General features: G+C 36.7%; 1 protein-coding gene and 1 non-coding gene across 7 annotated transcripts in view; one reads left to right on the top strand and one right to left on the bottom strand.

Moving 5' to 3' along the window:
* Positions 1-19,165, bottom strand: part of LOC120776848 (NAD(+) hydrolase sarm1) — a 143,579-nt gene extending 124,414 nt beyond the window's left edge. The window contains exons 1-2 of one of the 6 annotated variants that reach the window (XM_040107877.1): positions 18,265-19,165; positions 17,220-17,347 (exon numbers count right to left, since the gene is read on the bottom strand). In XM_040107877.1, coding sequence (XP_039963811.1) covers positions 17,220-17,347; positions 18,265-19,060 — 924 coding nt within the window. In that variant the 5' untranslated portion in view covers positions 19,061-19,165. Of the gene's footprint in view, positions 1-5,758; positions 6,037-17,219; positions 17,348-18,264 lie in introns of those variants that run through there. The other 5 variants (XM_040107878.1, XM_040107874.1, XM_040107876.1 and 2 more) reach the window with 5 other exon arrangements.
* Positions 19,166-21,808: 2,643 nt separating this feature from the next.
* On the top strand, positions 21,809-21,880 carry Trnae-cuc. Its single transcript has one exon. It is a non-coding gene; the product is annotated as a tRNA-Glu (tRNA).
* Positions 21,881-22,491: the final 611 nt, after the last annotated feature.

The raw sequence follows: 22,491 nt of genomic DNA, 5'->3' as shown, positions 1-22,491 counted from the left end.
GCTAATCATCGCCCACATTGAGACCCAGCATTCATTATTAGATGACATTTCACGGAATGGAAGCAAATAAAGCAGCCGTAGCCGAGAGTGTACACGAAGACCGTGGAGAGTCGATTCGGTGCTGTTCACAACAACTCGGACTGGCCTATGGAACGACTTGGCGCATTTTACCTCAAGATCTTAAATTGAAAGCGAAAAAAATAAAGCTTGTGCAATAACTGAAGACGCTCGACCTTCCCAAGCGACATTTTTTGGCTTCAAGAAGATGTGACGTTTTCGAGCTAAATTTTTATCAGCGTTGAGGCCCATTTCCGACTTATTGGGTATGTAAACAAGCAAAATTGCCGCTTTTGAAACGAAGGGCAACCAGAAGAGCTGTCATTTCATCCAACGGTTTGGTGTGGCTTGTGGGCCGATGAAATGATGCTGGTGGGAACGTAACTGTCAAAGGCAACTGTTATCGCGCAATGATAATCGACTATTTGATGCCTGAATTTGAAGCTCGTGATCTCGATGACGTTTGGTTTCAACAAGAAGGCGCTACTTCCCACATATCGCCTCAATCAATGGATTATTGGAGATATGTAAAATCAAAAGCCTATGTGGACAATCCCGCTAAGGTTCAAGCCTTGGAGCGAAACAGCATGCATGCTATTCGCCAGTTAATAGTCAAAATGCTCCAACGAGTCATCGAAAATTGGACTCAACGGATGGAACATCTGAGACGTAGTCGCAGCCAACATTTGAAAGAGATAATCTTCAAAAAATAAACGCCAAAGAATGTTCCTTCGTATGATAATAAACATTTCCCATAAAATTTGAAGTTTCTGTGCTGTTTTTTTAAAAAAGTAGGGAACCTCGAAATGGATCACGCTTTATAAGCCGAAAAAATTGGCATGCTCTAACCAGGTGTACGCTCTTATGAAAGGAGTGTCCGTAGATTACCAGCTGATAAATGAACGCCGGCGGCGTAAAATTGAACGAAACTATGCATGCACTCATTGGCAGAGTATGCTGGATGAAAGCGGTTGTATCTTAAGTCTAACCTGCAATATTCATGATGCCACGAACTGAGCAAACTTTTATCTAATTATCCCCTAAATATTATATATACAGTGTTTGTGTTACAAGACTGATTAATCCTTTTGAACCCTGGTTTAATTTGGTCGGCTTCCTAGATATTTGCCACGCGGCCCATCGTAGGAAAGACCCAAATTAGTTAGTCGATATCTATAATCTAAGTATTTGTCCGCTTTCGACCGCTCGAAAGGAAGCTATCTTTTTGTCGCTTTATGTCTTTGATAGGAGCTGATTTTCCACCAATGATAGATATGTGTATTTATATAACCGATTCTGCTATTGTCAAAGTAATCGACCGTCCCAACGAATTCAATATTTTTTCTAAAGATTATCAAATAATCCCCGTTAAGTTTTAATATTAGCTAATTGCTTCACTGGTATTTTCAGAGGCTCTAATTTATTTTTATATTTGCAAATACAATTTACACGTAATTTTCTGTCTGATCTGTTAAGTTTGATTAGCTAGAAAACTAAAAGCAATAGAAAAGTGTGAGTATGAATGCTATTTTTATTGATTAAATAATTATTTAATTATTCAATTATTTGACTTAACAATAACTCTCTTTTACTTTTTTAGATTATGTACAACGATACAATGTGCCCATGGAAAAATCCCCAACCTTAATTTTTATATTATAAGGCAAGGCACGTTTTTTATCTAAAAATAACAATAAATAGGGTGAAACCATCAAATACCATAAATTATACGACACATTTCCATATTGAGGAAATAAAAAATTTTGCATTAAACTCTAATCTTTCAGGTTTCAGTTAAAAAGAAGAAGAAACTTGAGCTTCAGTTGCACCGAAGTTATAATACCCTACACAAAAACTACCGACAAGTAGCCTTACAACCACTAGATGACCATCGTTCAGTTGGTGTGAGGTTATAGTGATCCGATCTTAACAATTTCTACGGAAATTTAATTTTTGCCTTTCTTTAAGATGTCTCGTCAAATGAAAAAGTTGCTCATATAATTACTTGATGTCAATCATTCAGTGTGTACGGGCTTTATGCTATAGTGACGACTTCAGCGATTATTACAAATGAGCAATAATTAATGGTTGACATTCAAGTATCGATATTTTAAAGAACAAATTAAAAAATTTATATAGAAATAAATACGGACCACCCTAATAGGTATAAGATACATCAAAAATATTTGTTTACATGTAAAATTACCCAGACCAGCTTTTCACTGAAATTATTGATATTCAATTTTATATTTAATATATGATCACCCTAATATTCATATACTATATACATATTTCATGCATTACAAATAGTTTTGTAAATTTTGAAATTCTAACCATAGGAAATATAAAACTGTCACACCACAAGCGCATACATACAAAATAAACATAAACAAATACATGTAAAAGCCCAATTATATAATTGACATGCGATGGAATTCTATTACTACTCCAAATACTCGCGTAACCTTGAATATGAAGCACCGAGCATGAAAGCGTTGAATGACAATTATTGCATAAGCGAAACCGAACATATTTAACCGAAATTTTACCTAAATGTGTACCTATTTATACATACATATAGATACTGGTATATGATATGGTACAACAACTAATCAGACATAAGACGACTTGAAATTTATATAACAAAATTACAAAAAAAAGTAAAAATACGTAAGTAAAAATCAAGTGGAATTGTGTCAAAAGCTGAAGTGTAGGAAACAATGAACCGAAAATGGGTAGAAAATAATTGCTTTCATGCTTGCGCAATACTAAACAGATTCAACTGTTTGCTTTTACATACATTTGTACATTTGTACTTGTTAATACTAGAGTTTATAATTAGAAATGTCATTAGTAAATTTCCTGGTTTAATGACGGCTTTGACTTGAGTTATCGAATGGAAAAGAAGAAACAGAACAATTTTTATTATCCGATAAACGGGACGAACCAATAATTTCGATTTGGGCGAAAACCCGTTCGTCGAAATTTTTTTATCTGTTATAGCTTGATATGACTGTCAGTGACATCTCTACCAAATGTCATATCAAAATAATCATTAGTTTTTAGCCGAAGTACATAAAGTGCATTCGGCGATCTTTATTTCCATTGCACGATTATTAAGGAATTGAGGATTTAGAATCGACGATTAACAGTCAGGGATTTTGCAGGCATTGTTGCAATAACGAAAGGATCAGGAAAAATCTTTTGAAAAATCATTTGGGCCTAAGAAAGGGGAAAGCACGATTGGTTCCACAATCACTCAATTTTTTCGGAAAACTGCTTCGTGTTAACGTCTGTGAAACAATAATTTCCGACTAATGCACCGTCGCGTACTACATTAATTGTTCGTGAGTTTCACGCGAAGTTTTCAACTAATATCGTGTCGCAACCACAGTATTCGCCTGATTTAGCTTTGTGTGACTTCTGGCAAACTCATTCAATGAACTCAAAGGACCGCTCCGGGGATAACATTTTGAGTCAACTGAAAGCATTTAAAATTGAAGGCTATTCCGGAAATTGACTTTAACAACACTTTCGAGGATCGGAAGAGCTTTGGCACAAATGTATTGTGACCATTGTATTACTTTAAGGAGGACGGCAGAGATTTTGAAGAATCAATTAAGTATTTTATTTTTTGCCCATAGTTGCATAAACCTAAATCTCGACAATCTTTAAAGACAACCAAAATGATCAATACTATGATTTACGGAACCAGTTCGCCTGAAAATGATATAATGAAAGATTCAAAAGCAGTTGACTTTTCAAACATTTGCTATAACATTAAAAATTCAACCCTGTTTTGTATCACATTAATTACCTTATCTTTGACCATCAAAGAAATTTTCAAATGAAGCCCATAAATGCTCGCGGCGGCTAATTTTAAACGGAACCAAGAGTCCTACAATAAGCACAACAGACACAAAATATTCATTATTGGAAATTAGGCAATCATTGCTGACAAAATTCTTTAACTATTATCCCCTAAATAGTTAAAGAATTTTGTTTGCAAGAATTTAATGAAATATGGCTTAGCCAATAAACAATTCCTCACCAACGCATTTTTCATTCATTCTCACGGCATGAAAGGTCCGTTTAACTGCTATGTAGCGGTACTGGCCATGCCGAGACAAATTCCTGATTTCTATCCAAACAATTTGTTTATCAGAGTTTTACCATAATTTTTACAAAGTATTTGCCCAGTTTTGTAATCGTGAATGAAATATTTTAGGTTCAATATATATTTAAATTAGAAATGAGCGAAAGACCGATGCATTGGAATTTTCCAAATGAACACGTTTATTCAATAAACTTAATGACATTTTTGAAATTCACGAAGTATAGTATTTAAGTCAGATTAAGTTGAAACACAGACAAAATTGTGAAGAAAAAACGATAACTTCGGTTGCTCCGTGTATATAACACTCTTGACAAAAAACATTTCCGTACACAAATACCTTGGAAGCTTTACTTATTATCCAAAGAACGGCTCTAATCGGCATCTCCGGTCAGCACTTAATGCCATTTTACAGATATCTACCGTGGACATTGGCGAAAGCTGCATTGCTGCGAAGTGCGCTCTAAGTCTCAGTGAAGCTAGGTATAAGAAGGGGACCGAACAAGGTCACGCTGAAATTTTCTGCGCCTTCAACTGCTTTCATGAAAACTTGCAACACTGCGTTGCAGAAGGAGGGGAAGATTTTTTGTAAGGAGCGTCTTAGCTTTAGGTTGTCTTTTGTTTTTTTTTAGACAGCAGTGGCTTCTATTAAGGTGACTCACACTGTTCGCTCAAAATTAGTCAAAGTGTGTTTGCCTTCCCTGGAAAGAGCATCAAGCTACATCATCTACTCTTTTCGGTGCCTAGTCATAACTGCAAAGCCGATGAGCTAACCGTATGTGGCAGCCTTATCTCGCTCACATTGGAATGGGTCCGAATTGGATCTCCATTTGTATCTTGCGTTTTATCAGAACTCGCGTGTACTTAGCAGTCGCAGGTCGACGACAAGCAAGCTAGAAAGCTTTTCGATCGGTTGTTGATTAAATATGTATGCAGAACGGTGGGCCGGAAACTTCCAAGTACATTGTATTGTCCAGCTCTTGCAAGACTGAAGTTGAATCAACTCGGCAGTTTTGCCTTCGGCGAACAAGAAGATAGAGCCGAAGCTGATATTATCCGTCCAAACAAACTTATGGAATTCCCAAAGCGTTTTATCTCCTTCTGACGGTCTTACTATCCGTTATAAAGGATTTTTAGCTGGCACAATGGACCGGTATTCTAAGCTATCCAAGTGAGATCTCAATTGCGATCAACCTCTTGTCCTAACATCTCTCCAATCTATGATACAGTTTTGAAAACAAGATATGTGAAACCAACGATTCTGCATTACATAAACCAATCAACCAACTGGTTTTCTCGAAAACAACCTTTCCGGGTCTTGGATAACGGCAAATTGAACAAGCAACTCGCAAAACTTACAAACAGCTTATACTAGTTTCAACTATAATGGCAGGCAATTATCCAATATAATAGTTATGAACCGATAGCATTCTTTGAGTATAAATAAACCCGAAAAATTTACCCAAATTTCGTATTGTCACCCACGAAATGGGAGAGTCATTGGAAAAAGATCATGTTGTGAGATCTCTCCGAATCTGAAAACTTTTCCAATACAATCGGTATTTCTTAATTGATATTGCGACTTACCTTCATAAATGGCTGCACATGATTGATGGGTCTGTTGGGCAGACCAGCGATCGGCTGATAACCGACTGTTTGCGTGCTGTCCTCATCGAAGCTCGAATCGGCGGCGGTAATGATGACCTTCACTGGCGATTTTAAAATCTTCTCAGATGCTGACGCCGCTGTTGTTGTTTTCAAAGTACTACGTGTTGTTGCAAGCATGTCGGTGTCTGCCAGAGCCGCTGATAAGCCCAATTGTTTACTGTTACTCGTAATATAATTATCATTATTTTTGTTTTCTTTGTTTTTGCTATTATTATTACTATTGTTTACGCTACACACTTCGTTGCTATCGCTGTTTTTGTTATTGCTGTTGTTGCTATTGTTGTGCGTTTTAATTAGTTTCGCAAATTCTTGTTCTATCGTCGAGATTGATGTCACTTTCGGCGCATTTTCCATACACGCTGCTCGGCCAGACTTTGGCGTTGTCACCGCAGTTGGTGTTTTTGTTTTTGTTGCTCTCGGTAATGTATTTGTTTTCATGTTTATCGCACGACGCCTGCTTAGTTCACTCTTAGAAGCTATAATATCGCGTATTATTGTTGAGCTAACCGACTCGTCGCGGACGGCTGATGATGACAGCAGCTTTGTTGTTTCGATTGTTGGTGTTGTTGTTAATGGCGTGAATGTTGTCGCTGCGCGTGAGTTCGTTTGTGATAATGCAATTTCTGGCTTTGTAATTAGCGTTTTTGGTGTTCCTGTTGCGGTTCCTGAGGTGTTTGTTGTTGCAGGCGTTGTTGTTGCTTTTGTATCTCTATCAGTGTCGGTTAAAGTTGCCGCCGCCGAAGTTGTTGCCAACTTCGCTGTGTGCACGGGTGTTGTTGTTATTGGTACTGTTGTTGTTGTTACGCACTCCTCACCCGTTGATTTTGCTTTTTCGACTTGTTGTCCACCGGACTTTGATTTGCGCGAAACACAGCTTAACGACATGCGTCGACTACCGTAACTCTTGAAGAACCCGCTTGGACTTCGGCTGTGACTTTGCTCGCTGCGTTCGTTTTTATTGTGTTTAGTGCCGCTAATAGACGCTTTGTTACCGTTACCGTTATTGTCGCCGATTTGCAATGATGAGTTTTTACACCACAAACTGCTCACACGATTGCCCATGCCGAAGTGTCGTACCCACCAAGCGTCCTTGCGAGGAGAACCTTGGTGTAAATTCTTGACTTTTTTCCTTAAAAATTCTGCGTTTTCGATTTTTTTTTTCAAAAATTGTTATTGTTTTTTTAATTTTTGTAGTTTTTATTTTTTTAATAAAATAAATATTTTATAAAGTTTTCAAAATTAAAAAAAAAAATGTTCTTTATTTTCAAAACTTATTATTTTTTTGTGAAGTTTTTATTTATTTATTTCGTTTTTATTTTTTTTTTAACAATTAATTTTTAAACAAAGTTTGAAAAACTGCCAAAAACAATTTTTATTTTTTCAAAATTTAATATTTTTTTTGTAATCTTCTTAGTTTTTACTTTTTTATATATTTTTTTAATCAAATTCCATTTCCACGTCTCGCCTTACGGTTTTGGGTACTTTTTTGTTTTTCGTTCACACACGCTTCCGTTTTTGCGTCACATTTTATTTTTATTTTTTCTCTTTTAGACGTGAAACAAAACAAAACCACAAGCAAACGAACGTGAAATGACGTTTTTGCGCCTTAAAATATGCACCGAGTGAGGTCACCGTGTGGCGCAATTTGTTTAATTCTGCAATAAATTCAAAAGCGCTTCGATCAGCAGCCTCAAAATAGCGTCGAATTTTAAATATTTATTTGAAGAAAGATTTATTTCGAAAGTGCAAACTTTTACGTAAGTGTATGTGTGTGCGCGTGTGTCGTTTGTGCTCGGGTTATTGCGTGTATAATTTGTGCGCTACTGGGGTGGCGTTAAGCTAATTGTCGAACCGGCGCGAATCTCAATTCAGCAAATACTGAAATGGGAATTCTTTCAAAACCGCGCCACAAGTCACAGCGCTTGTTCAGCGCGCAAAGCAAAGCATTCAGCTCGGCGTTCGTGTGCTACGCAAACAAGCAGCGACGTAAGCACACACACACACACACACACATACACAGACTACATAAGTATGCACGAACAAAGAACAAACAAAACAAAACAACAAAATCGCTAAAAGGCGACAGCCAGCAAAGAGCCAAACAATCGAGCAGCCAACCAAGCAAGCAACCAGCCAGCCAGCCGGGCAGTTAGCCCGCTAATGATACGACCAGCACTGCGCGCCACTCGACCGCGCGGCGCGCCCATCGCCAATCCAGTCGTTGTCCCACTAACGCCGTGGACTCACAAACACACTCATAAGTGATTATTTACGCATACCTTTGTTGTTATTGTTGTCGCTTCATAATCGATTTATGTATATTTGTTGTTGTAGTTTTTTTTTAATTTTTCAGTTTTGCGCTCACATGGCACCCGAAATTCTCTGAAATCATCCAAAATCAACAACAACAACAGTGAAAACAGTCACAAGAACAACGCAAATTTCAAATCACAACAAAGTCAATTCTTCATGCGATATCTCTCTAACGCTTTAATAATGAAATTAATAATTCCAGCGCGTTCACGCAAACGCCCGACGGCAACTAACGGCAGCCGCAGGCATACAAAGTGAAAAATTAGCAAAATAAATAAACGCACTGAGCAAAGAAAACAAAACAGCAAACATGGAAAATTTAATTTGTAAAAACCTGGTGGCTTTTGTTGTGTCTGCCATTGGCATGAAATTAACGCGGCAATTCTCGGAATTGAAGGCGGCTGATGCGAGCGGAGGTGGTGCCGGCGGGCGCTGTGCGTGCTTGGGCGCTGCACTTTGAGGTCAAAGCATGCAAAACGTCAACAACAAATAATAACTGTGGCACTATGCGCGACTATAAATAGTCCGACTGCTAATTGCGTTTAACGATTTACTTCCCTGCCTAGTTACTTAGGTATACTTCCAGGTATAAATGTACCTATAGTGTTGCGGAAAAGTTTGTATGCAATTAGTTGCAATTTTCAACAACTATTGTACTTTGTTTACTTCTGTAGAATTAGAAATTTCGTGGTTCCCCGCTTTTTAAAGAAAAAACGCAGAAACTTCAAATTTAATAGGAAATGTTTATTATCATTCGAAAGCATTTAATGTTGGACGCGTCTAAGTCTCAGATGATCCATTCGTTAAGTTCAATTTTCGATGACCCGTTCGAGCATTGCGAGTGGTAACAAGCGAATGACAAGCGTGATGTTTTGTTTCAAGGCATGAATAGAAGAACTTTAGGCTTTACATAACCCCACAAGAAAAAGTCTAACGGTGTTATATCACACGATCTTGGTAACCAATCAACCGGCCCAAAACGTGAAATTATCTGCTCTCCAAAGCATTCTCTCAATAAATCCATTGATTGATGCGATGTGTGGGAAGTAGCGCAGTCTGTTTGAAACCAAATGTCGCCGAGATCACGACCTTTAATTTCAGATATGAAATAGTTGGTTATATGGGCGCGATAATGAACCAATGGTTCCATCGGTCCGCAAATCACGCCAAACCGTGGTTTTTTTATGAAATGGCAGCTCTTGAGTCTCTTCGGGTTGCTCTTCGTGCCAAATGTGGCAATTTTGCTTGTTTACATACCCATTGAGCCAGAAATGGGACTCATCGCTGAACAATTATTGGTTTGAAAATCTTCTTGGAACTTTTCAAAAGCCCTTCGAGCACAGCGATGTCGCTTGGGGGTGTCCAGCGGCTTCAGTTATTGCACAAACTGTGTTTTGTACGCTTTCAATTCAAAATCTCGACATAAAATGCGCCAAGTCCTTCCACACGTCAGTTCCACGGTCTTCGTGTACACTCTCAGCTACGGCTATTATATTTTCTTCAATGCGTGCTAGACGTGGTCTTTTCGGTCGAGTATTAACCAATATGAATGCTGGGTCTCAAGATGGGCGATGGTGTTGCGCATAGTAGGCTCAGTAGGCCGATTATTTTGACCATAAGTTGAGTGAAGCGCGCGAAACACATGCGTTACAGAACGTGAATTTTCGTAATAAAGTTGAACAATTTGTAAAAGCTGTTCAGGCGTAAGTCTTTCCAAAATGAAATGCCAAATAATAGTGAACAAAATAACATGACAGCTTGACACCACTCACACGTGTTCTGCCAAAAAAAGGCTATTGAAAGAAATACCTCTACTTGGATCATTCGTTCTTTTTCGACTTCTTCTTTATGGGCTTAGACACCACTTACGCGGTTATAGCCGAAGTTAGATGCTATAAATTCGTTTTTGTAAATACTCGTAAATATTTGTTTATGCTTTAGTTTTCAAAAAATCCTTTAAAATATTATGCAACTATCTTTGATTATATTTTATAAAACAGTTTTAAAGACTGTTTTTTCAAAGTTTTGTCGTATTGGAATCCAGTAAATTCCTGACTAACGAATTTTTAATAAGGCGCAGTCGAAGCTGTTCTAGTGCTTTAGAACATGATTAAATTTGTACCGCACCATGGACAAATACTTCATTTTGGTCTTAAGCTTCTCCATGCTGACTTTGCTTATTTTCCCTTAAAAGCTTTTTCAAATTTACTCTGCACTCTTTTCGCAAAAAAGGATTTCGCGACTGTTTATCAGAGGCTTTTCATTGTTACTCTTTACTCTGTCGTTTGTCCGGTTATGGGAGGGTCTGATTACACTCTAACGTAATATGTTCGTAAAAATTGCTTCCTGAATTTTTGTTCGGTTAAGAGGGGAGTCCGCTTGTTGGAGGGGTCTGCTGGCAGGGGTTCACCGTATACCGAATGTACATACGTGAATATTTAGAATATTCTCCAGAAATTTGATGTTGATCCGACAAATAGTTTCAGAAGTATGAGCGTATTTGTAAGAATTTTTGTTTAGTGCAATCGGCTACCAAAATTCTAAACACGTTGTTCTCTAAAACTATCATCAGAGTAAGGTAAGAAAACTTTCTCCGAAACTGCTTGATGGACGACTTGATATTTTCACACCATCTTTTTAGATATATTTGTTAGGTAATAATCGAAGGAATGAGGTTTTTGATAATAATTTAAATTTTTTAGAAAGCACAGGTTTAAAAAAAACTCGATTTTTTTTATATTTCGATATTTTGCCCCTTTAAAAATAACACCAAAATTTTTAATCGATATCTCAAATAGTTTTTGAGTTATAGTCTTCTAAAGTTTAGCCGTTCAGTTCAAACCGATCTCTATCAAAATCTTTAGCCCAATAACGAACAAGCATTCTGAACATTTCAGCACCAAAAATTTGATTCCACATACAAATTTTAATGAAACTTCTTTGTTGAATTATTTCACTCATCGTAAAAATCGTGGAATGCACTTTATGTACTTCAGATAGACAAGCGTATACTAAAGACTATTTATTATTTTGATGTGACATTTGACACTGACAGTCATGCGAACCTAGAAAAAAAATATAACGACTAATGGATTTTCTCACAAAATTGAAATTAAAAAGTCTAACTAGTTATATTTTGCCCACTGTAGTATATAATTGAAATTCAGAGAGAATCCTTTCCTGCTAGTAGTATGTCTGTGTGTTACAAATTGGTTGAATCGGGTCAATACTTCCTGTAGCACCTACATATGTACTTATGTATATACCTAAAAAAGTATTTTCAAACTTCTGCGTGACTTTATACCGCATTCTATCAACAGTATATCGGCCAATATGTGAGTTATCTCAGTAAAATTGGGAGTGCACGGTGAATCTGTGCATCTTTGTGCTTAAAATGAATAAAAGCGGGCCCTAGACCCCATATAACTAACAAGCGTTATGTGCCTGAAGGTATTTTCCTGGCTTTAAGAGGCTATACCACTGTAACGCATAAAAAATTAGGCGAATTTCATGAATTATTTTAAGAGAAAGTACGACATTGAATATTTTGAACTTATTTGAACGTAATAAGGTATATTTTCAGCTATATTTTAAGATATTTTTTCACAAGAATGTTAAAAAATAACGGAGTTATGGGCTGTGTTCGGAGGTGCAAAAAAAAAGTGTCCCAACTGCTGACATGATTCAGGCCTAATGAGTAGCTGAAACAAAAAAATTCAAAAATTTCCAATACAATGACCTACCTTCTTTGAAAAATATCAAAAATTCACAAAATAGCATAATTTTGAAAAAAAATCGTTTTTTTAGGTAAAAAATTGTCGTTTTTTTAATGCCAAATTGACCATTTTCAACCAATCACAAAGATCGTAAATGAATTCAACAATACTCAGTTTTAATTTGAAGTCGATCGGCTATTTTGTCGCTTCGAGAAAAACGCGTTTAAGGGGGTATTCTGCTCTACGATTTTGAAAAAATCGATTTTTTGCATATTTTGAAAGTTTAGACTTTCAAAAATATGACCTTGAAAGGATTTTTCAAAATTCAACTTATTTTCGGAAATACAACCGATTTTGTGACGTGGCGTCCGTGTTCACTAGAATTGTCTCCTAAACTTTAAACGCGTTTTTCTCGAAACTACTTTTTTGGAGGTGGTTGACATGATATCTCAAGTTCTACTGAACCGATTCCTTTGAAATTTGGTATATATATTTTTTATACAATGCTCTATCGTGTCTGCTTTGGATTTCTAAAAATTTTGATTTGAAGTATTTTTAAAAAAATCGAAAACGTCGAAAAATCGGTTTAAAAAAAAAATTTTCAAGTCGACGCCATTTTGTTATTTTTATTATTTTTTTTTTGAAAATGGTCGACCCGATAACGACATCCTTACTAATGAGAATCTTCTTGGTTTTTGTGGTTTAGATCTCTACAAGAGTTGAAATCACGTCAACCAAGTCACACCGTGCTTTTTGAAGCCCTAACTTATTCGCTCTTAAAAACGCTGTCATCCAAAAACTATTCAAGATATGAATTTGCCGATTTTCCAGGATATTTTTGAAAATATAGACTATCGAAAAAGCAGATAAAAAAAAATGTTTTTTTTTTTTTGAAAGTGTCACACTGGAATAGCCCCTTAATCCTTGCTATTATTTATTTATCTCTTTGATTAAATAAAATTTTTAAACAAGTTCTAATTTTTCAAGCATATTTAGAACTTTGAACCTTTACAGTTTCATACCAATATTGTTAAACTTCATTTACTATTTTTAATTTCATTTAAAAAAGATAAACTGGTTGCAAAGTTTTTCAAAAATATTTTTCAGCTGTCATCTTTCCAGCCTTTACAGTTTGATAGATATACTAAAGTGTTTTATACTAGATTTGTATGATTCAAATTTAATTTCTCTCAATACCACTAAATAAAAATGTGCATACATACATTTGTAGGTATACAAGTGGCAACCATTCTAAAAATTTTAGTGTTTTCAGCTTTATTAAGTTGCATAGCGTGATATGTAGTTTTTTTAACTCAATTTTTTTTATTTCTTACTATTTTAATCTGTAAGGGTCAACCCTCTTTAAAAAATATTTATGCCGCATACTTCAAGCGTAAAATAACAATAATTTCGTTTTACTACACAATTTCGTTGCAGTCGATCAATTTGACCGCCTACCGCGCCTAAAGAAGTTTAACATCAAAAGTAATTTCTATGAATAATTTAACTCTTTTTTGTTCAACAACTTTACGCTAACACTTTGTGGGTTTACTCTTTCTCTTAAGAAATGCTCGCCACCATAACCACAAAATTAGCACCTCAATTGTGCTACTACGCGGCAGACTAACGTACTCAAAGAAATACTATTTCTTTTTTCTTCAAAAGCAAAATGCTAACAAGTCAAAAAATTCACATGCGCAAGAATTCTCACACACATACACACATATATGACATACTTAACCCCACACACATTCACTCCCATTTCACTTGCCTGCCATTAGCCAGCCGCATACGCCCTGTAGCCCTTACGGCGCCCGAGTTGGGTGTGTCGTGGCATTCTGTGCGTGCGGTCGACACCAATGAAATTATCATTTGTAATGCCAATGTAATGATTAAATCCGTCTAACATCAACATTAGCGCCTGAGGTGAACTTCATTATCGCCGTCTTGTTGTACGAAGGTGTCGACGAAGCGCTGCGAGCTTTCGTTAAACACGTGTATGTGTGTGTTTGTGAAGATGTGTGCGCTCAAACCTGATCAGTTAAATCGTGAATTATGGTTTAATGGCTTGATTATCGTGTATTTTTACATTTATTTACAGGTGTTGGCACACATACACACACTCACGCGAGCACGCCAGTTATTCATTGTGTTTTTTTTCAATATTTCTTTTGTTTGTTTTTCGCTGGGCTTGTTCGTTTGCCTATTTTATTTGTGACTTTTCGCTATTGCTTATTATTTACGCTTTTTCTCTTCATTCCACTACTATTCTTGTTGTCATTCCTATTCTATTTGTATTCTAATGCGCATTGTTATTATTGTTTGGGTGTGTTTATGTGTCTATGTGTGTGTGCGTGCTACTTTGCATGTGCTTGGCAGTCGGTCGCATTAATTAAGCCTTTTAGTTATTATAATGTATGCGAAGTCATGACCTTTAATGAGTCGTTGCAGCGGTTGTTTGTCAATGTTGTTATAGTTGTTGTTGTATTTAATTTAATTTTTCATAATGACATGAGTAAGTAGTGGTATAACAAATTAAAATATTTAATAACTTGCGCTATTGCTAACTTAAACATAAATTTAAATAGGAATGCCAATTAATCGAACGATTCATCGAATAAGTCGCAAAATAATCGAAAATTATCATCAAAAAGATCTTGCTGAGAGAATTAGGAGAACAAAAATAATGACTCTAATTACCCAATGTACACTGTATAAGCTGCTTGAAGAACTAAGCAAGCTGGAATAGAAATTAAACTCCTAAGCCGATCTAACATGAGTTCAAGGCGCTTTGTCGACACATAGAATATAATTACTGGAGGTATTTTTCTGGCTTCACAAAGCATGGATCATAATATTCCAAGTAACACAATATTCTCCCTTGAGATCAGCCAAAGAAGTTAACTTAACCTACTCCATCTTCAATCCTAGGCATTTGTAATCAAAACATATGTATATTTGGTTTGCCCAAAACCAGTTAAAAACCAGTTAAAGTTAAAAGTCGAAACTGTTAGATGGAATATTTATATATTCGTTTAGCGGAGTACTTAAAAATTCTTTTCGGAAAAGTTCATATTCAATATTTTTCCACATACTCTCACGCTTTATTTAGGAGAGAAGTTATCAAATCACAGTAAAAAAGGCCCAGTAGAATCAATAACGGCTTATGGAGTGGGCGCTGAGATCTAATGATCGGAGCAGGATCTCAGGTGACTCTGCTAGGTACCAGAATACAGCAGTATCTGCCAGCTGGAAGTTTTTGTGGTCAGGAAAGCGACTTAGATAGCTAACAACGCAGGAACCAACAAAAATAATATCAATATCCGTCAATAGCCAAACGGCAATTAAGGCAACAATATCACATCGTTTAACGTCAGAGAATATTCTTAGAAGCAAGGAGGCAATAGATATAGTAGCTGCGTTCCAGGCCACAAAGACATTCTCTGACACGGAAAAGCTGCCAAACTCATCAACCAACTACCAAACCATTACAGGAAATACGTAAGGCGCTAAAAGTTATACGTAATTTCCGAAAGAACTGACAGACGGATTAGAGTGAGATAGGACATGCAGAATCACCAAGAAAAATACACATACTTTTTGCTAACACGGTCTCGAAAGAACTGCAGAACTATTCACAAATCACATCCAAGCTGGATGGCTGTTAGTAACGACGGATGATAGAGACCCTAGAAAAGCTTCTATGCTTCAGTCAGTGCTGATCTAGAACTCGTCTCACATATTTAGGAGCTTCGCAGTTTAAGGGGTCAGTAGGGTAATCTTGGCTGTTTTTTGACATTTTTTTTCAAAGAAATTTTTATTCTACAATAGAACTTTTTTTCACATATCATGAGGTATATTGTGGAGTGTATAAATAAATTTTTTCGGAATTTTTTGATGACATTTGTCGGAGAAATAGCTGGGTGAATGAGATGCGTTTTTTCACTGGTCGACACGATTTCTCATGTTTGGATCGTCTGAACACACAAAAATGAAACACAAAAACCCAATTTATTCTTAAAAAGTATGTGAATAGTTATCATCCCTACTAGAATCATAAAAAACTGTTGATAAATAAAAAAGTAATTAACGTTTTTTTTTAATTTTTTCCATGTTTTTACATAATTTTTGTCATATCATTGTCAATAAATTATAAAAAAATTATGAATCTAGTAGGGACGACAGCTAGGCGTTTTGTGAACATTCAAAAAAAAAAGCAAATCGGTTGAGTAGTTCGACCGGAATCATGTCCGCCAGTTTAAAAAAGTGTGTTTTGGGAAAAACGCGTTTGAAGTTTGAGGTGTGCACTACGAGCGCTCCGAACGTCGAGCGGTATTATTATTTTTGGACCTTTTTCGAAACCTTCGAATGGTAAAGTGGGTTGCTATATTAAAAAAAAATTGTTTTAAAAGATTACTTTACTGACCCCTTAAGGGATTAGACGAAGTATCAATTATCTCATATTGAGTCTCTCAAGTCCTTTCAAGTCTTGCTTAAACTTCGCAAAAAGCATTGACATTCTGCATAACGAATACTTCAGCTCAAATTAAACTGAAAATCCATCTGGTATTACTATTGACCAGTCGGTCGAAGTGTGCCAGCCAGCCAGTTTATAATTATAATTATAAATTAGTTTAAGCATAGTACTTAGCTTAATAAATTCGTTTATAATTATACTACTTCGTTTAAGCAAAGAAGCTTAAGGAATTTCATAATTTCAAACCTAATGAAGTGATATGTAATATATAAAAAGCTTTAGTTTAGAAGATCAAAGTAATGCAAACACTTTAAATGGAATGAAGAATTGGGTAAAGTACAATCTTGTCGGTATGTTTTTTATTTTTATCGAGATTGAAGTATCAAAACGGAACATAGAATGTTGTTCTAAATAATGAATTCTTAAGTTCTTTTTTATGTACACCTTATTTAGTTCACATTCATTTAGTCTCAGGACTCCCGAACTTTTTTTCTTGATACGACGTTACTCTTTATATAGACAAAATATTAGGTAGAAATTTTTATATATTTTCAGTGAAACTCCTTTTGGAGCGTAGGGTCAAAATATTCTATGAATATGATACCACAATTCTTACATTAGGCCAAAGTCATAAAATCGTTAAATATTATTTTTTATATCTTTTGTTTTTTATGAGAGTTCCAAATGTATTTTTTAACATATTTTCTAAGAATCTCCTAATAAAGATTTCGTTTGTTTTAATTGAATATTCATTTTATGAAGTGATTTTCCCAAACTGTTATTAAAAAACAATAATTAAGATAAAAATTAAATTAAAACAATTAATTAAATTAAAAAATATAAATTTAATAAATTAGTAAAAATAATTACTTACATTGCCATAACTGCGTATTGTGGATGGGCTTAAACTGAAGAGCCGATTAATATGATGTGTTGGAGAACAGCCCGAGCTTGTGGAAGGTGATATTGATGAGGCGATCTCGGCGAAAATCGGTGAATGATCTGCGAAGAATAATATTTTTTTCCAAATTCAAAATAAAACAACAAAAAAGTTAGCTTCGACTGCACCGAAGATATAATATCCTTGACTGTTGCATTTTTTATAGCATAAAAGGGCATATAAAGGTCTTTAAACTGAGTTTTAACAGTTAGTTTGGATAAGAGCTATGAGGGAACCGATCTGAATAGTATTATAGAAATTCCTAGGATAATAACAATGCCAAATTTCGTGACAATACCTTGATAAATAAAAGAGTTTCACATGAAAGGACTTGAGTTTGATCGGTTTTTATGGCACTAATATGCTATAGTGGTGCGATTTTTACAAATTTTCGAGGATTATAGCGATACCTTGGAAAATAATCCATGACAAATTTCTTGAAGATCCTTCAAATGAAAAAGATTTTCCACAGAAGCACTTTATTCCGATCGTATAATGGTCCGATATCGATGGTTTCGACAAATGAGTAGCCAGCCTCCTGGTGATCTGGTGAGAAAAGGACGTAAGCAAAATTTCAGACCGATGTCTCAAAAGTTGAGGGAATATATATGCAAACAGACAGACAGACAGACGGACATGGCTAAATCAATATATCTCGTCACGCTGATCATTTATGTATGTATGTAAACTTTGTAGGATCTACTACCTGCAAGGATCCTCCTATCGCCGCTACTATTTTGTGATCTAATTTAAACTGAATTTATACAAAAACGATCTCAAAATTCAGGGACTCTATTATGCAAAAGGTCGAATTTCAAAGGACGGAAGTCAGAACCACGATTTGAAATGTTACGTAAGTCCATCTATGCACAAGCTCACATTTTATTTCTAGAAATAAAGACTAAGATCCCCTTCTCTTCCCTCTATATCTCATACATAACCTAACCACAAAAATAACTAGTTTTGTGCTTTAACTCACCGCTCATGTCCATCGAAGGCGACAGTTCTTTGGCGAAACTGAATAAATCGCTGCCACAGCTACCAATACTGCCAGTACTATTACCGTTATTATTGCGCACATCCGCCGAATTCAAGGTGATACTCGGCTTACGCAAGTGGAGAAATTTATTTGCCCCGCCCGTCGGTGTGGCGGTGGCCGTCTGTATCGACAGGCCACCATTGCTGCCATTGTAATACAGCGACGAGCCGGAAGACAGTTGCGAAGATGGTGAGACGCTGCTGCACACAACATTCGGCAGCTTATGCGACTCCAGTGGCGAAGCGGATTTCGGGAACGCATTCGCTGATGCGTGGTGTTGGTGTGTGGTCGATGTTGGCGTCGGCGTCTGATGGCGCTTCAGTATTGGCGCTGGCGGCAGCTGCGAAGGCGAATGTTTGTAATATGTTGAAGGCGCGCCATACGAGTCACCCTGTTGTTTGGGTATTTGCAAGCGCAGCGTCTGACGTGCGGCTAACCTACGTGCAGGCGCATACTTGTGCGCCGCTGTTGGTGTGTTGCTATTCGTTGCGTTGTTGTTCGCAGCTGTGGCGGAAGTGTGGTGATGGTGAGTCGGTTGAGTGCTGTTGAATGTGTTGCTTTGCTCGTGTGGTGTGTAACTCATGGTGGGATGATTGTTGTTGTTGTTGCTGCTGTGGCTTGTGTTGTGAAAATGTGGATTGTAATGGTAGCTACTGTTGTTGTTGTTGTTTAGATGGTGGTGGTGAGTTGGCGGCGCTGCTGTCGCTGCCGGTGTGACCAGATGTGAGGTCTGCATCTTTGTACGTCAGGCGTGTGGAGAATTTCTGAGTGAGAGCGTTGTTTGTCTGCTTTTTTGTTCGCTCAAATTGCGCGCTGCTGAGAGCGCCTGTTGCTTGTATAAAGAGCGCTGCGCTCAGCGTTGATTTTATGAATGAATTTTTGACACTTTTTTCACTATTTCTACGCGCACAAACACACGCGCGTGCTTCATATAACTGTAATTGTTTGTTTGAAATTTATTTGCAAAATAGAATCTATTTTGTTGCTAATACTTTACTTTTGCTGTTTGAAAGAAAAACAAAAATTATTTATTTTGCTTTCTCGCCATATTTTGTGTGTCCGCTCTCTACAACGCGCGCTGCATCGCGTTCGCAGCGCCAACAATTTTAATAGCCGATGATTGCGAAATTAATTACAACCGATTCCTTTTTTTCAATTATTTATGCGGCGTTGTTACATTAGCAGCGCAAGACTCATAGCTCCAAATATGGTTTGCCGACATAAATTAGCACTCAACGTTTTCGCACTTTTATTTTTATATTATTTGTGTTTTTTAATTACTACGTCGTGATTTTTTAATTTCTTTTTTGTTAGCTAATTTTTATTTTTTTAATTATTGCTTTGTTTACACATTTCATTGGCGCGAAATTCCTTTTTCATTTACAAGCTTTTGTCTTTAGCGCGCGGCTAAGTCCGCCACCGCCGCTGACGTGCACCGCCAATTGTGACCCACTTTTGTCACTACCGAAAGACAAGAACAACAATGCACAGGAATTGCACGAAATCGCACACTTGGCACCTTGTAAAAGCGTAATTTTGCGAGCCGCCAATTCGGCGCGTCCAAAGGCACGTATGCCAGTACATACAGTTATGGCCGAAATAATATGTTCACTTTTTTTATTTTAATTAATTATTGGATATTACTCGACCTAATAGACCACGTCCAGCAAGCAGTGAAGAAAAAATAGCTGCCGAAGCTGAGAGTATACACGAAGACCGTGGAGAGTCGATTCCGCGCCATTCGCAGCAACTCGGACTGACATATGAAAGGACTTGGCGCACTTTACGTGGAGATCTTAAATTTAAAGCGTACAAAATACAGCTTGTGCAAGAACTGAAGCCGCTCGACCTTCCCAAGCGAAATTTTGTTCAGCGATGATGCTCATTTCTTGCTCAATGAGTATATAAAGAAGCAAAATTGCCACCTTTGGGACGAAGAGCAACCTGAGAAGATTCAAGAGCTGCCATTTCATCCAGAAAAAACAACGGTTTGGTGTGGTTTGTGGGCCGGTGGAATCATCGGTCCATATTTCTTCATAAATGAAGCCAGTGAAACAGTAACCGTCAATGGACACTTATAGCGCGCCACGATAACCGACTATTCGATGCATGAAATTGAAGCTCGTGACCTCGGCGACATTTGGTTTCAACAAGACGGCGGCATTTTCAACACTTCGCATCAATCAATGGATTTATTAAAAGATAACACTTCGATGAGCAGATAATTTTAGGTTTTGGGCCGGTTTATTGGCCACTAAGATCGTCACGAATAAGTTATCGAAAATTGGACTCAACGGATGGACCAGCTGAGACGTAGCCGCAGCCAACATTTGAAAAAGATAATCTTAAAAAAAAAATTAAGAAATAACGTATTTTCTCTCCAATGATAATAAATAATTCCCATTAAATTTGAAGTTTTTGTGTTTTTTTCCTTAAAAAAAGTAGAGAACCTAGAAAAGGAATACCCCTGAACTATCGGAGTTCTAAGGACGTGTTTTGTAACGTTTTTTTTATTTTTATTGACCCTCTCAATAGGTGACTATATTAGATTGGCCATAACTGTTTGTATGTATGCATGCATGTGGATGGTCAACGCTGCACCTATGCAAAGTCAAACTTTTTTTTTAAACTTTAATTATTATGTATGTATGTAAATATTGTATATAATATTTGTGCCGGTTACGCCAAGGGAAATTTGCATTATTCATAAAGCGCAACGCTTGGCTGCACCGATGCAAAAGATAGCACACAAATAAGCCTAAACCTTACATACATACATATATACATGCATTTCCATACATACATTTCCACATACACATACATATGTACATATGTAAGGTGTGTATGTCTATAAAGTGCAATTTCTACCAGCATGCGCGTTGTTGTTGTTGGTGGCAAACGCTGAGTGTGACATTGCTGAGGCACTGGCGGTGCAAGCGGTGGCGCCTGATGAGCCTGATTGTTTCGCGGAATATGCGCCACGCATGGCTGTCGCCCGATTTGGCCGTGTCACCGCTCATTCACTGCGCAGGCGTGGGAGTCGCGCATTAATTGTGCTCGTTTCATGGCACGTACACACGCACACAAACATACATCCATATGTACGCTGCTTGCGACCAACAACTGCTTTCAGCTTACTTTTCTATGGTCTTTCTTATTTATTTATTTAATTATTTTTTGTTTATTTGTTTTATAACGCCATTAATCGCATTTCAGTTGGCGTGCAGGTAGAGCTGTTTTCTGGGCGCACACAGACACACCTCTATGCTCACATGTAAAACAAGTGTCTGCTCGCTGGCTACGCTTTGTTGCCGCCGCCTTCTGACATTTTGCTGTAAATAAAAGAAATAAAACGAAAATATTATTTATTTGCAACACAAAAATTACACACACTTACATATACATACATTCATACATAACTAACACGTATTTTAATACTCTCTGAATGTGCTTGATATAGCACATTGTGTGACATTATTAAGTATCCCATATTGTCTAGTGGTTAGGATATCCGGCTCTCACCCGGAAGGCCCGGGTTCGATTCCCGGTATGGGAAAATTTTTTTTTATGTTTTATTTAAAATAATACATTTTTTCATTCCATTTTTTTTATTATTTTGTTCGAAGTATATTTATCAACAAATAAAAGCTTATATCACTTTTATTACAAAAAAGAAATAATTTCTCTGATTTATTTTTTTAAGCATTTTTATGCAGTCTCTGCAAAGTTAAAGTGCAAAATTTGAAGTTTTTTGTTGTAGTGTGAAACTTTCACTTTTGGTTACGAAAACTATTTTATTGAATTTTAAAATCCATAAATCGACCACATACATATGTACATACATAACATTGGATATTTGTTCGAAACTTACTAAAAATTTCATGTTTCAATTTTTGGGTGGGTCTAAGTAATCGATTTTCGATTTTCATTTCGTCTATCTTGGAACAAGCATTAACACTCAACAACGACGTCAGCTTTGAAATCCAACGCAGAATAACTTTTTCCGATAGCTGCTATCTCAGACTGTGTAGGCAATTGAGAAATAAAGACATCACTCAATGAATAAAGTCGAAATTCTACAAGTTACTTATCATCCCTGTCCTGCTGTATGCTGCAGAGACATGGACGATGACAACAACCGATGAGTCGACGTTTTGAGTTTTCGAG

Source organism: Bactrocera tryoni, chromosome 5, assembly GCF_016617805.1.
Source record: "Bactrocera tryoni isolate S06 chromosome 5, CSIRO_BtryS06_freeze2, whole genome shotgun sequence".
Taxonomy (NCBI): domain Eukaryota; kingdom Metazoa; phylum Arthropoda; class Insecta; order Diptera; family Tephritidae; genus Bactrocera; species Bactrocera tryoni.
This window is presented reverse-complemented; position numbering and strand designations above follow the sequence as displayed.